General features: G+C 48.5%; 1 protein-coding gene across 1 annotated transcript in view; it reads right to left on the reverse strand.

Moving 5' to 3' along the window:
• Positions 1-16,069, reverse strand: part of LOC122384685 — a 23,940-nt gene continuing 7,871 nt past the window's right edge. Inside the window, exons 2-5 of the mRNA XM_043372323.1 lie at positions 15,541-15,601; positions 8,654-8,819; positions 8,319-8,446; positions 1-1,508 (exon numbers count right to left, since the gene is read on the reverse strand). Of these exons, the coding sequence (XP_043228258.1) occupies positions 1,196-1,508; positions 8,319-8,446; positions 8,654-8,815 (603 nt within the window). The 5' untranslated portion in view covers positions 8,816-8,819; positions 15,541-15,601 and the 3' untranslated portion in view covers positions 1-1,195. The remainder of the gene's footprint in view (positions 1,509-8,318; positions 8,447-8,653; positions 8,820-15,540; positions 15,602-16,069) is intronic.

The raw sequence follows: 16,069 nt of genomic DNA on the forward strand, positions 1-16,069 counted from the left end.
GCTGGCCAACACTTTGGGTCGTTTTTTGTCAAGGTTATTTGTGTAAGAATGTTGAATGTATGTTCACAAAATTAAGCGATGATTTCTTTTGTAAGATCACCAAGTAAAACGCACTAGCCTCTTCATGTAAACAAACATTTGAGTTCAGTCCTGTGAAAGTCGGCCGCCGCAGGGCCAGGGCATGTTAAAGATGGCTACCCAAGACTGCTTATAGCGCGCTCCATTTCACCTGGGCGTAAATTTCGTGCAGAAAATCAAACTCCGGTCAGTATGGCAATGCATGGTGCCCTTGGCGTCGCAGTAAAGGCAAATCAGAGATTGAGCCATGTTTGATGAGCCTTTTCATGCGTGTGGAGTACAGTAATGGTTTATGCTTTATTGTTCTTGCCTTTCAATGAGAAAGGAAAGCATGTTTAGTATTATCCATTAGGGAGGCTTACGATCGGTTCCGATAGGACGGCCAATGACTGTTATACTGATGAAGAAACTGCGAAAAAAGAAACTTGTAACATGTTACCCCATATCGTGTATCAAGCTGCCCCACAATTTTTCAACTTACCACAAAAATCTTGCTTTGGCTTTCTGAATTTCACATAAAAGTGAATTGTCGTAAAGAAGTGAAAGCTTACATGTGCTTTCCAAATTGATTCAGCTAGCATGTGACCAAATTTGGTGCAATTTCATTGAATAGCTTGGCCACTACGTGCAGAAGACCAAAAAGTGTAACGCATAGCCCCACTCTCCCGAATGGCAGCATCTGGCGAGTTCCTCTCGTTCTCCCAAGCTCGTAGTTAGGTATATCGCTATTATGACTGTTGGGACTCCGGGTCCTTATATGCACATTCGAACAGCTGAAGACGAAACGTGACACACAAAAGAAACGAATCGGGAATCGCCTTATAAAAACAGCACGGGAGAAAAACGGGGTAAGAAATGAAAATTTTGAGCAATTAAGAAATATATTATAAAAAAATAACCAAAGAAACAAGGACACATGCGATAAAAGGAAGCCAAATAAAGTGACAAAAGAAATAATATCGATGTGCCGTTTCTGACTACGGTAGGTATATTTTAGTCAGTTGGCTTCATTGTTTTCATAATATGCATTCTTAAAAGCATTTTCTTAATCATGGGGCCAAAGGATCAAAACATCGATAATTCTCCTCCAGCGATTTGTCCTATCATTCAGGGCGTGTCAGATGCGACGGCGCCTTGCGGACCCCTGGTAACACGGGCCGTCGAGGCGCCAGCTGCGGCGCGCCACGCCCTTTGGAAGTTGTCTGCCCGTCGACGGCGACAAGTTCCGCTCCGGACTGGTCGAGAGAGCACAGACTCGCCCGGAGGAGAGTGACCGTACCTTGGCGGAGGCCTTCCTGGCGGCGGCGGCGGCGGCGGCGTGCGGCGGCAGAGGCCGGCTAACTGCGGCGGCGGTCCGGCCGCGGCCGTCAGTGCTGTCGGCGGTGCCGGCCCGACTCCGGTCCGGCACCGGCGTCCGGCCGCGGGATAATCTGACAGCCGAGAGCGCCGCAGACAGGGGTGAGACGCCACCCGAGCGCGGCGACACGGTGGGGAGCAGCTGGCGGGACATGGACACGGCGGAGCACGGCGGGGCAGGTAGAGGCACAATCCCACGGCGGGGCGGGTAGAGGCACAATCCCACGGCGGGGCAGGTAGAGGCACAATCACACGGCGGGGCAGGTAGAGGCACAATCCCACGGCGGGGCAGTCAGAGGCGCACTCACACGGCGAGACAGTCAGAGGCACAATCCAACGGCGAGACAGGCTGTAAATAGCCAACGTTTTATGCTGACACGCAAAGCGATTTGGAGGGACGGTTGCCAGGGAATAGAATTGTTGTCTATTGCCTGCAGATCCCCAATGCTGATGCATACTGCACAGAATTAGGGTCCGTTTTTAGTTCCAGGGTGCATCGTTGAGTGCTGAATGCCTTTTTAACTTTAAGTATGCATTTTACCGCCTCCCGGTTGTCAAGTAATTAACAATCGAGTGACAGATGACGATTTGGCCAATCCGAGAAAAGAAGGCAGCTGTAAAAACATAAAAAAGGAAGCACACCATATTTCCATACAGCAGGCAACACTTCTCATGCCTCAGCCCGCTGTAATAAAGGCTCGATGTCTCTCGCGGACAGCCATCTCGTTTCTGACAGCCATGTGTTAGCATTAACCAGGCAACTTTGGCGGCCCGCTCGGCAGTCGGCCCGGGTGGGAAGCCGCTCCGTCAGAGCTTGGCATGCCGGCGCCGTGCGACCGCCAGGCCAGTAGCGGAGCCCCGATTGGGCCGGGTCTGATTGCCGCGGATCGAGCGGCAGAGCGGCCCGCCGCGGCCGGAGCCGGATTGGACCCGCCGTCAGCGACCGCCCCGCCCGGCTGAGACCGCGGTCAGAGCCCAGGGGGATACTGAGTGAACCCATACAGCCGTCACAGAGACACTGACTGCAGACCCGAACCACCGACTGTCGGCAGCACCAGGGCCTTCTGGGCTCAACATAAATCGGTTAAAAACGGCCACACCACCACTATGTATGTCTAGACGCAAGCATGGACGGGCGAATTTGTCGTTATGTTTGACAGCGAGCATACAATTCTGCTTAGCAGGAAGTGAACCTGTGGTCTAGTGGTGTCAATCGGTTACCGAAAATTTCGGTTACCGAAAAGATATGCTGACCGATTTGGTAATCGGTCGGTCAGGCCCCCCAAAAATCGGACACTTTCGGTCACCCTGCCAGTGAAACCATTTTCAAAAAGAGAAAGTATTCCATTTTTGCCTAGTTAAAATGAAATTTATTGGGATGTTAATGATAGAGTTGCAAAATTTCCCCCAAATGCCAAATGCCACATTTTGGCAACCTCATTAGCCAACCCACCCAGCAGGCAGCAGCCACCCATTGTCCAAGCACAACGACAAACAGGCTGATTTTGACTCAGTTGGCCCCACAAGTACACACAATTTTGAAACTCTATTCCAGTCTAACTGTTAAAATTTCACCTGTAATCAAAGAAGTATTGCCTACAAAAATCATTATACAGTCATCAAAAATGCAAGGACAAAAATACATTGAATTGGAATTACTGAAATGTGTTTCTGAAGACTGGACAGTTAGCACTTAGCACTTAGCAGTGATCACATTTACATTTCACAGGTGTTCTACTATCCCACATTCTCCTTAAATATTGCAGGTACCAACCAAATGTTTGAAATCTAGATGACCACAACATAAAAACATAGGAATCTTGACAAAAACTACATCGGCCCATGTCCGATTTCTGGAATCTTTCAGATTCCAAACACAAGGAAGGATTTCGAAACAGATGCGCCATAACAGAGACTTTAAACCAGCTGATAAAGTTGCTGAAAAAAGTTTTGGATTGTTACATGCTGCCTCGTGAATTATTTTATTGATGTAAATGATCCAACACGATATTGAATTCTAATGAAATCAACATTGTGAGTGTAATTCACTACAAGAAAATTAATTTCCCTTCAATAATTCGACCAAAAGGGCATATAAATAAGTATTACGTCATCAACATACATCCTTTCGTTACAGAAGAGAGGATCTTAAAAGTCAATCCTTGGTTCTTCTATTACTTTTTGCGCCACTTTGGCGCCACTTTGCAGGGGGGGTCCGTCCCTTTACCGGGCCACAGGAGGGAAATTGCTTCCAAATGCTGCCAATGTGACGTCACTGGGATGGTCGAAAGCTGATTGGTCGCTGAGATTCATGCGATGCTGTCAATTCTGGCGCACCGGCGCAGTGTTTTCAAGCCGTTGCGTGTATTGTTATACAGAGTTTGAATATTGTTTATTTGATAATAATATCACTTTTTATGTGTTTGAAGATCGGAAAAGCATACACATAAGTGGCATTCACACACTTGTCGTCTCAGAGATCATGAAGAATGACCAGCTTCAGCAGTTCAGCTCAGGTATTCAATTCAACGGTATATAAAGCATGAGTATCATAGAGTATAGACAGATCAGCCACGTTTCATTTCAAGCCGGTTTAACCATTTTTTGTCATTTTTGGCTTTCAAAGGGAGCATGATAAACTCATATTAAGTTGTAAAATGTCTTAACATTGTTGAAAAGATAATGAGAAGGAGATGGAATAGTTGTAAATTGTTTCGGAAGTGGCTAGCTTCTGTAAATATTAATAGTTTGTGAAAATAACTACTTACTTGTAAAATAAAATAGCATCAAATAACAATTCAATCTATGCTTACCTCCCAGACATGAAAAAATTCACACACTGTTAGATGCGTCAGGGGCTTTCATTTCTCAAAATTCAGCGCAATCGATTTCTCACCAAAATTTTGGCACATCTTGCGTGCAAAGTTGACGCTTATTGTTACTTCTTTTCAATATTAGTTGTTGCTAGATTTTATCATCTGTATCTAAACTTTCAAATTTTGGGCGAAAATTTTGAATTTAAAAGGGTTACTGACATGCTGTTTGCTGAAAATCCCATTCTTGTTTATGTAAAAGTTATGTAATTGACATTTGCTAACTAAACAAGCTTTTCCTTTTCTATATATTGGTTTCTATTTATACCACCTGTGCTACTACTAATTTATATTTGTTGAGACTTTTAACCTAATGCATTTGCTTCATGTGATTTTATACACAGCCACACCTGTGCATGGAACAGTAATGCCAGACTCAAATTCAAAATATTAATGAAATAAATTGTGTTATTTGCTTGTTTCACCTGAATTCTGAAATCTGAGTCAGGCCTGCATTCAATACATAAATATAAAATAGGTACATGTTTTGAGGAGGCTTCATGTCAGCACATGGAAAAGGCAATCAAAGAAAAGTCACCTTTGGGGCATTGATTATTTTTGCTTCCCAATTCCCATCGCCTAGTGAATTTTTTTTTTCATGTTGCATTGTGTTGATAAATTTGGTAATGTGTTTTGCAGGTCCGGGGCTGGTCCTCTTGACGGCGTGCAGGAGAGCGAGGAGTGGCTACCTGCACATAACTGCACAATGACTGGCACCGAGCTGAGGGCATAAAATCACATTGATATCGACTTCAGCATCTGTCTCCCAGCTTTGGAGACGTCACCCGAGTCCCTGAGTGGCGAGCGCCAGTAGTTCAGAAATGAAGTTGAAGGCGACCCGAAAGCACCCCCTGGGCTGCCGACACTCCTGCGCTGCCAGCAGGGCGTGCTGCGCAGTAAAGCATCGCTGCGTGGTCTGTACGACATCCGACACCGGCACCCAGACGTGCAGTTTCTGATGACATCCCACCTCAACCAGGGCTGCCCCGAGAATCTGCTGGCTGCCTGCTGTTGAGGCCGACCTGCCGAGCCTGTCGCCGCCCCGACGGACCTGCCGACCTGTCGCCGCCCTGTGCAGACGCCCTGGGACCTGCTGCCAGCCCGGCGGGCTTGCCGCCGCGTCTACGCTGCCGCCCTGGTGAAATTGCCGTCGCCTTGCCGGACCCGTCGCCGCCCTGGTCAGCTTGCGGCCGCCCTGGGACCTGCTGCCACCCCGGCGGACCTACCGCTGCGTCTACGCTGCCGCCCTGGTGAAACTGCGGTCGCCCTGTCGGACCTGTCGCCGCCCTGGTAAACCTGCTGCCGACCTGTCGCACCTGCTACCGCCCTAGTGAATCTGCTGCCGACCTGCCTGACCTGTCGCTGCCGTGGTGAACCTGCTACCGACCTGTTGGACCTTTCTCGCCGCCTTGACGAGCTTGGGGAGCCTGTGCTGCGGTGCCACCGCTCTGCTTCACGTGTGATGTTGTCCAGTTCCTGGCTGTCGCGTGGTCAGTCGGCACTGTGTTTGAAGAGGCGACATCTTGTACAGCTTTCCGACAGTTCGGAACATTTTATTGTACCTCAGTTTGAGTCGCAATAGATCGGGCTTGTGCCTTATGTGTCCTCTACCAATCTGTCCAATATGGTTTTTAACGTATAACTACAATTATGGTATGACATGAGCCGGCATATGGTATACGCATTTTGTCCGTTCCGGTCAGAACTTTGGAATGAGCAATGTGCATGCTTGTATTACGGTACAATTTCGGTTTGTGCAGTTGACACAACCAGGGCTGCGGAGTCGATGGATTTTCGGCGACTCCGACTCCGACTCCGGGCAGAATTGTCGACTCCGACCGACTCCAACTCCCGACTCCGACTCCGCAGACCTAGCAGGGCTGCGGAGTCGACAGATTTTCGGTGACTCCGACTCCGACTCCGGCTTGGGTTTCTAAAATCGACTCCGACTCCGACTCCGGTCACAACTGTCGACTCCGACCGACTCCGACTCCGACTCCGCAGCCCTGGACACAACCTCTAAATTACGGGGCGAAATAGACGCAAAACCAGGGCTGCGGAGTCGGAGTCAGAGTAGACAGTTCTGACCAGACTCGGAGTCGATTTTGGAAACCGAGTCGGAGTCGGGGTCACCGAAAATCCATCGGCGTCGCAGACCTGGCATGGCTGCGGAGTCGGAGTTGGAGTCGGTCGGAGTTGATTACTCAGCCCGGAGTCGGAGTCGGAGTTGGTTTTTGGAAGTGGGGATTGGAGTCAGAGTCACCAGAAGTCCATTGACTCCGAATCCCCGCGTAAAACAATGGCGATTTTCATCTAAGAGAAAGCCGCCGATGTGTTGGCCGGATCACCGGCGGGGCGCACGTTGGCTCGGTCCGATCCGAATAATTCCGCCAAATCTTTTAGTTCGAGTAACAGCTGGTCCTAATTTGCTTCACTGAGGAAACATGACACCGTTCTGCCTTGTATCGGACATCGAAACTACACTAAAATCCGCTAAAAACGTATTTGAACATCCGTCCTCCATAATGGCTGCGGACGGCGGCCGGCGAGTTACCATCCCAGTGACGTCATTCGGGCCCGGTAGGGGGACGGTAAAAAAAAAACCGGATGACCATACCTGGTTATATGGCCTTGCCACTTTGTAGGTATTAATTTTGTCTGCATATTTTGTTTTCTTGTAAAGATAAGACAAACAAGAGATAAGACAAAGTGCCTGTGTAATGAATTTTCATTTCATTTTTGGGACAAAATTCAAGCTCAGAGCTACCTAATAGCTGCCTTTTCAGCTAGATTTTCAGTGTCAAATTATTTGTAGAGTATCTCAGACCACATCTCAAGACTCAAGGCAAGTTTCCAAGCAGTTTTGATGTGTTTTGTGGTGTTTTGATTCCGCCTTTTCTCCTAGGGAATGTTGTCATGAACATACCTATTACCAACCATTTGACTATACTAATTGATCGTGCTTTTGCAACATGAATGAACATTCTTCCTTACATAGACCACAGTAGATTCTTGACAATTCTTATCAACTAAATCTGTGAAATGCTGAGGTCCATGTGTTGCTATACCCTCAGCAATGTAACTTCTATCACAATATGTATTTTGCAGTGGCTAAGAATTGACTGAACTTGGACTGAAATGCCATTTCCCATTATTTTCCATCAGAATTTACCAAATATTTTAATTTTGGGGTAGAGTAATAGCAAATAGAAGTTCGGTCAAATTTCGGTCAAATTTTGGCTTGGGATGTAATCGGTCGGTATTCGGTCGGAAATTTTCCCCAAATTTTGGTTTCGGTCGGTATCGGTCAGACATTTTTTGGAAAATGACATCACTACTGTGGTCATCCATTCAATTCATACTGTCCATGAGAATGAATAGGCCACTAACAGTATAAGCCAGTGTCCCAAAATTGAGTTTTGTCTTGGGTGTCAGAGGGGAAAATTACCCACCAAAAAGAGGAGAGAGAGTGGAAAACTGCTGATTCGATTAGATCAAAAAGGAGTGAGAAATGACAAAAAGCATGCATTTTATTCTAGGGTGTAGAATGTTTGATGCTAACTGGGCATCCACACAACTGTCTTTCTACAGGTAAACAATCTATGTTTTCTTGGTTGGGACTTGGGAGTGGAAAATTGTTCTTAAAAATGGTGGTGAGAGTGGAAAATGAATTTCATTTGGATGTCGTTTCCCACCCAAATATACAAATTTTGGGACATTGGTATAAGCGACATTTAATTATGAACCTTCAATATCGACTTAGATGAGAAAAGCTAAAATGACATTGATTGAATCGATGAGTTCCAGTAAAACAAAGATTAAAAGTAAGACAATACATGAAACGTTATGCTTGAGCCTTGAAATTACATCAAAAGAAGTAAAACCCATGGCTGAAATGCCAGAAGTGAAGCGTTCATCGGATACATTTACACACCCTCTCATTCCAAGGACACTCACTGCATTTAAACGTTCTCCGATACCGTCACACCCTCCCACTCGTAAGACACTGACCCTGGCTGGAGCGTCTCCAGGTAGAGCGCCGAGATGATTTTCTTCTCGGGCGGCCGGCTGGGGTCCTCTGCCTGGTCGTATAGATATACCAGGTGGGAAGGCGCCGACTCCTTACCCCATCCTCGAACCTGCCCGCACCAACCGAGAGCAGTGAGTGGAATGTAGAGACTGTGTGTGAGAGGCTATCATTAAAAGCACATGTTGAATTAACTGATAGCTACTGCAGTTTTACGATGCGTTTGCTCATTATGTGTGACTGCGTGTAATGTCCCGGGCGGTGCGCTCCGCGTGCCCGGCCCGTCTCTGCGGCAGCCTGTGGCCGTTCCGACACCCACCTTATAGGTGACGGCCTTGCGGCGCGACTCGAGGAGGTCCGAGTACCAGGTCTTGGCCCTGCCCAGGCCGCGAACGCCGCCATCCGGGCAGCTGGCGTCGGACGGCGGCGCAGAGCCGCCGCTGAAGTCCTGAAACTTGAGCCGGTACTCGGTGCTCAGCATGGATCTGCCGGCCAGACCACACTCAGAGCACGGATACCGAGAGACGCACCCACAGAACACGGAGGACCATACCGAACCACTGCCACAGAACACCGAGGACCATACCGAACCACTGCCACAGAACACCGAGGACCATACCGAACCACTGCCACAGAACACCGAGGACCATACCGAACCACTGCCACAGAACACCGAGGACCATACCGAACTAGTTACTGACACCGAACCACTGCCACACCGATCTGAGACAGAAGGGACGGACCGCCGCCGCGCCGGACTGAGACGGGAGGGACGGTAAATGACCGGTCCGAGACGGTAGGAACGGTGTGAGGCGGGGACGGACAGTCTGAGGCGGCAACAGACGGTGTGAGGCGGGGAAGGACGGTATGAGGCGGGGATAGACGGCGTAAGGCGGGGACAGACTGTACGACAGTCTGAGGCGGGGACAGACGGTGTGAGGCGGGGACACTGACAGACGGTGTAAGGCGGGGACAGGCTGTACTCGTATGACGGTGTGCGGCGGGGACAAACGGTCTGAGGCCGGACCGTTACGTTAAGGGTAGATGATCGAGCAATGAGGGCGAGGCCACGGGCAATATCGCAGTATTTTAGGCGTGTCTGACGAGGCCGTTACTCGGGCGATAATGGCCAATTCGGGCCGATCTCAGAGTTCGTCAGTGGCCGTTATGAGTCCCGGATTGGTCGCGATCCGGCTCCCTCAGACGTACCACGGGCCACGTTCCAGCAATATTTGCCACCCGAGACCGCAGAGTGAGTCCATGCGATTTATATCGCAAGTATGGTCTGAAGCCATTGCTTATGCATAGAATACACACTCGGTAACTTCCAATGACTGTATGATAAAAGAAAAACTCTTTATAAATGGCCTCCTCACAATGAAACACCAAATGATGAGAGAATTAAATCATCAACAATTATTTCATTCTTTAATCATTTGGTATTTCATTGTAAGGTCATTTGAAGAGCGTTTTTCTCATACAACTTATCTATATTACTATTTAAACAGGATCCATCTGTTTGTCTGTCTGTCCGCCACGCCGTGTAGTGGGTTCAATTTAGCCGGCCTACAGGGCAGACGGTATATCGTAGGGGGTTGAAATTTGCACACCTTCTAGGTGACAGAGCGGGTCAGCGCCTTTTCTAGGTTTCGGCTCGCTGGGGTGCACGGTTCGCGCGTGGGGCGCGCCGGAAGAACGCCAATGAAATTTTGATCGGTTCGTAGATCTTCATTGAGAGCCGGGGTCGACAAACTTTGTGAGCTAAATGCATGCCGATCGGTGGCGGGTGCCTCGCATTGGCGGATAGGGAAGTTATTAATTTGAATGAAAAGTGGCGAGAGAATGTGTTGAGTTGCGTTCAATGGGAACAGTTTGCGATACGAGTATACAAATGCACCGTGTTTGCCGCAATGCGTCACATTGGTGACAAGGCGTCATTTTTGCCGCAAATCGCACAGTTTTGTCAAATATGGTCCGATAAGGGTACAATTTGTTGCCAGGATACATGCTCAGCCAACAGGTTCAGATGCGCCGCGTTTGTCGCAGTGCGCCACATATGCCACAAAGAGCCATTTCCGACAAATACGATTAAGCGTAATGGAATGGCACGAATAGGGGCTGGGCTGGGAACACTTTAAGTATGGTTTTAATACTTATTGGATCCAATTGGTCTGTGACCTGACATGACCCAGCGGTATTGGTAGGGGTAGGGGTAGGGGTAGTGGTAGGGGTAGGGTAGTGGTAGTGGTAGGGGTAGTAGTAGGGGTAGGGGTAGTGGTAGGGGTAGTAGTAGGGGTAGGGGTAGTGGTAGGGGTAGTGGTAGGGGTAGTGGTAGGGGTAGTAGTAGGAGTAGTGGTAGGGGTAGTGGTAGGGGTAGTAGTAGGAGTAGTGGTAGGGGTAGTAGTAGGGGTAGTGGCAGGAGTAGTGGTAGGGGTAGTGGTAGGGGTAGTAGTAGGGGTAGTAGTAGGGGTAGGGGTAGTAGTAGGGGTAGTGGTAGTGGTAGGGGTAGGGGTAGTGGTAGGAGTAGTAGTAGGGGTAGGGGTAGTAGTAGGGGTAGGGGTAGGGTAGGGGTAGGGGTAGTGGTAGGGGTAGTGGTAGGGGTATTGGTAGGGGTAGTGGTAATGGTAGGGGTAATGGTAGGGGTAGTGGTAGTGGTAGGGGTAGTAGTAGGGGTAGGGGTAGTAGTAAGGGTAGTGGTAGGGGTAGTGGTAGGGGTAGTGGTAGGAGTAGGGGTAGTGGTGGAGGCAAAAGTAGAACAGGGGTCCGGGCTGATCCCATCAGACGAGAGGTGACCTATGTGACCTGGCCTGACCCAGAGTGACCAGGGCTGACCCCTATGACCCGTCTTGACCCCGTATCACCCAACTTTCATCCAACGAAGTCCTCAGAGCAGTATTTTTTAAATTCTCTTCACATTTCCGTCCATATCTATGCTTCTAGACGACACATCGACATGAATCAAACACCATTCGAAAGCAAATTGGCTGGTGCCGCAATTTTTCCTACCACGCAGCAAAGCAAGTGGCGCAGCCGCTTGTCTATCTTACTATTTGAACAGGATCCATCTGTCTGTTTGTCTGTCCGCCACGCCGTGTAGTGGGTTCAATTTAGCCGGCCTACAGGGCAGACGGTATATCGTAAGGGGTTGAAATTTGCACACCTTCTAGGTGACAGAGTGGGTCAGCGCCTTTTCTAGGTTTCGGCTCGCTGGGGTGCACGGTTCGCGCGTGGGGCGCGCCGGAAGAACGCCACTGAAATTTTGATCGGTTCGTAGATCTTCATTGAGAGCCGGGGTCGACAAACTTTGTGAGCTAAATGCATGCCGATCGGTGGCGAGTGCCTCGCATTGGCGGATCGGCAAGTTATTAATTTGAATGAAAAGTGGCGAAAAAATGTGTTAATTTTCGTTCGATGGAAACAGTTTGTGATACGAGTTTACAAATGCACCGCGTTTGCCGCAATGCGTCACATTGGTCACAGGGCGTCATTTTTGCCGCAAATCGCACAGTTTTGTCAAATATGGTCCGATATGGGTGCAATTTGGTGCCAAGATGCATGGTAAATCGCCGGATGGAAATGCGCCGCGTTTGTCGCAATGCGCCACAGTTGTAACAAAGCGCCATTTCCGACAAATACGATTAAGCGTAATGGGTTGGCACGAATAGGGGCAGGGCTGGGGACACTTTAAGTCTGATATTTTAGTACTGATTGGATCCAATTATTCTGTGACCTGACATGACCCGGCGGTGTTGGTAGGGGTAGGGGTAGGGGTAGTGGTAGGGGTAGTGGTAGTGGTAGGGGTAGGGCAGGGGTAGTGGTAGGAGTAGTAGTAGGGGTAGGGGTAGTGGTAGTGGTAGTGGTAGGAGTAGTGGTAGGGGTAGGTGTAGTGGTAGTGGTAGGGGTAGTAGTAGGGGTAGTAGTAGGGGTAGTAGTAGGGGTAGTAGTAGGGGTAGTGGTAGTGGTAGGGGTAGTGGTAGGGGTAGGAGTATGGGTAGTAGTAGTGGTAGGGGTAGTGGTAGTGGTAGATGTAGGGGTAGGGGTAGTGGTAGGGGTAGGGGTAGGGTTAGTGGTAGGGGTAGTGGTAGGGGTAGGGGTAGGGGCAGTGGTAGGGGTAGGGGTAGTGGTGGAGGCAAAAATAGAAGTGTGGCCCGGGCTGATCCCATGGGACGGGAGGTGACCTATGTGACCTGGCCTGACCCAAAGTGACCGGGGGTGACCCCCTCGACCCGTCTTGACCCCGCATCACCCAAATTTCATCCAACGAAGTCCTCAGAACAGTTCTTTTTTAAATTCTCTTCACATTTCTGTCCATATTTATGCTTCTAGACGACGCATCGATTTGAATCGAACACCATTCGAAAGCAAATTGGCTGGTGCCGCATTTTATGACCACGCAGCAAAGCAAGTGGCGCAGCCGCTTGTTAATATACTATTTGAGTAGGATTGCGGGTTTTTTGAAGTGGTCAGTTTTTGCAGCGAGGTTTTTCTGTTGGGGCTTGCGAGATAGGCTCGGACAAACGCATTCACTTAACATAAGCAGAAAGACACAGGAATGCGGCTGAATTCTCGCGCAGTAATGAGCGAGGGTACCCCCAGTTTGAAGATTCGGCTGTAGAATATGTAGTTTTAAATACGTATAGTTTGACGTAGATCTGGGAAAAGTGAAACACGGCCGATTGACGTGCAGTTAATGAGCGTGGGGTCCTCCGTTTTGAAGATTCTGATCAGCGCCGATGGTAATAATTCACCGTGCGTATCTCGACTTATTCACGACCGATTCACACCGGACAAACACCGATCGATACAAAATCTGGGGGGAACTGGGGGGGGGGGGGCGGGAGAAGAGTGGCAAGTTTTCCTACCCGGCGAACCCGGTACCAAGCAAGTACCAAGTACCTTTGCAAGTACCAAGCCAGTACCAAGTACTTTTTGCATGTTCCAGATACCAAGCAAGTACCAAGTACTTTTGCCAATACCAAGCAAGTACCAAGTACTTTTGCAAGTACCAAGCAAGTACCAAGTACTTTTGCAAGTCGAACAGGTTTTTTTGCGATTATCTTAGCTTCTAGAAAGCCGATCGACACGGGACAAACACCATTCGATCCCAAATTTTATGCCCCATCATTTTATAACCTTTTGCGCCGCGAAGCAAGCCAGGATCCCCTAGTCTATATTACTATTTGAGGAGGGTGCGTCTGTCCGTTACCGAGGTCCCGACTTGGTGGTGCTTTGCGTGGACTGCAGGCCAGACCGTTGCACCTAGCCCGGTGAAATTTGCACAACTCATAGATCAAGGATGCGCGACGTGCCTTTGAGGGGTCTCAGCTCGATCGGGTCGATAGGGAGCGCGTGGTGCGTGCTCAAAAAGTGCAAATTCGCGTCATAGACTTTACATGTATAAATCGGCGTGCGAAATCGGGCGAAAATGGCTAATTTTGGCCGACACGGGTCCAGTTCCCGTGCAATATCTTGGTGACCAGGGATCCGACCGGCACGGGGAAAACAGCATCGTGTACAGAATTGAACGGGCTATTGAATGGTGTGCAATGCAGAGGATAGCACGCGCCACGTGCACCGGAGAGGGCACTTTTATTTGAAAAATTGCGGTTTTTGAGGGATTTTGGAATTAATTTTATTTTTAGGTGACCGTTAAATGGAGCGAGTTGAATCAACGCCTATTTGCAAGAGAAAGGTACCGCCTCTCATATAAAAATTATGAAAAGCTGATTGATCCAAATCAAGGTGGTGCAAATCACAGGAGAAAATGGTGTTTGTCAATTTTGTGCCACTTTATTAATCACACGGGTTTTGCTCCTTGACCTGATATATCTGGCAATTAAAAATGGCACCGTTGGAAAGAGCATTCAATTCTGTCCAATATTCACTCTTCATTTTTGCATGATTAGCAACAGTATCCTTAAAAATGTAAATGTTCCAAACCCTTACATTGTCATTTTTAGCGAAATTCATCGATGGCCCTCAAAAGACTTCACGCCAGTTTTCGAATCATTCTAAAGTAGAACGCATGATAATACGACACGGGCACCTCGATGCGATGTATCTTTTTGTTTTCTTACAAAATGCTTGGCCGTCAAAAAGCAATCGAACGAAATGGATATCTACCAACCAAATCGACACAGACCAACCCAATACCCACGGGTCAAAAAATCCCCCCTCGCGTTGCGGAGCACGCGGGTAACCCTAGTACCTTCCTATGTCTTACCTACAGCACGTGCTACAACAAGAAACTTTCACCTTTGACCTGTGATATGTTTCTCGAGACCAAGTTTGGCCGGAATCGCGATTTAGCGTATGTCGGCTTACATTGTCCGCTTGTTTCCGGTATGTTTGTGGTTTTAAACGTTCAAACATGTGACATGCTGTTGGCCCCATACATTATGGTGGTGTCAAGCTCATGCAAAGGTCAGGTCAAGGTCATTGACCTTGGATGACCTCGGTTCGCTGTTCACTTTTGCGAGTTTTACGTTTCCAGGGTAATTTTTTAGCTGATTTAGAATTTGCACCCATCTGAACATTTACGGATTGGTTTTGGTGCCTTCATAACATATTACGAATAACGAAGCTGTCAGTGGTGGCTGACATTCCTGACCTGACCTGACCTGACCTGACCTGACCTGGCTTGACCTGGCCTGACCTGACCTAACCTGGCTTAAATGCATGAATACATCATCTGTGATCAACACCAACATGAATTTCGTGATCAGCACCCCGCAAAACCCCGTAACAGTTCAAATTCATTGACCTTTGATGTCATCGGCTCACTTTTGAGAACTTAAGGTACATGTTTCTAGGGCAGTTTTTAGCTGCTGATTTCGAATTTGGCGCTCATTTGAGCATTTACGAAGTATTTTGGTGCCTTCGGGCTTCGTAACATGTAACGAGGCTGTCAGTGGTGGTTGACACCTACTATGGATAGCCGGCAGGACGCCTACTAGTTGACCTGACCTGACCTGAGTCTGACCCAGCACCTCATTACACCCCATAACAATCTTGAATCTCACTTTATAAAGTTCTAATAGGTCCCAACTTTCTCGACTATTGTGTCATTGACCTGACATGGAAGGTTGACCAATCACATAGCCCTTAAAATTGGGTATTATCGGCTTCCTCTCGTCACGGGCAAAGCGCTCGTTCCTTCTACGAAGCCCTAGCTCGATCAGGGGCCAAACGGCAAGGGGCACATACCTTTCTTCAGTGACGACGGTTTGCTGCAAAGATGCAGGGCCCGAGCTGCTCGTCCAGGTTCCTGAAACATATAAGGTGAATTACTTAAATCAGTCCGATCCGATCCATCATTTCTTTCCTGTAGCAAACAATAAGATACCATAACAATATTCGCCTTTGGTGTGTGACAATCACAAGGCAATATGTAGAAAGAGTCCACCGTACGTATCGGGCTATCCACACCCTACCGTCTGTCCCGAGCCAATTTGTCCCGAGCTATTCACGCTAACGATAAGGTTCGAAAGATCCACTCCACGTAGGTAAACGATTTGAGTTGAACCGTTTGTCGCGCGCCACACGATGTTCACTGACCACTGTTCTCAGGTTCACAACTTGTACAGCTCGCCTCATGTTCTCCATGTTCACAGTTTCTTTCGTGCTACACTTCAACGATATTATTTGGGCAGGTACACATGAGAATCTCGCATCCAGGAGGCGCTAACGACTCATTGCAAGCTGTGCTCGCGCGCGGTATGTTCATGCATTTGTA

Source organism: Amphibalanus amphitrite, unplaced genomic scaffold, assembly GCF_019059575.1.
Source record: "Amphibalanus amphitrite isolate SeventyFive unplaced genomic scaffold, NRLGWU_Aamphi_draft 000196F_arrow, whole genome shotgun sequence".
Taxonomy (NCBI): domain Eukaryota; kingdom Metazoa; phylum Arthropoda; class Thecostraca; order Balanomorpha; family Balanidae; genus Amphibalanus; species Amphibalanus amphitrite.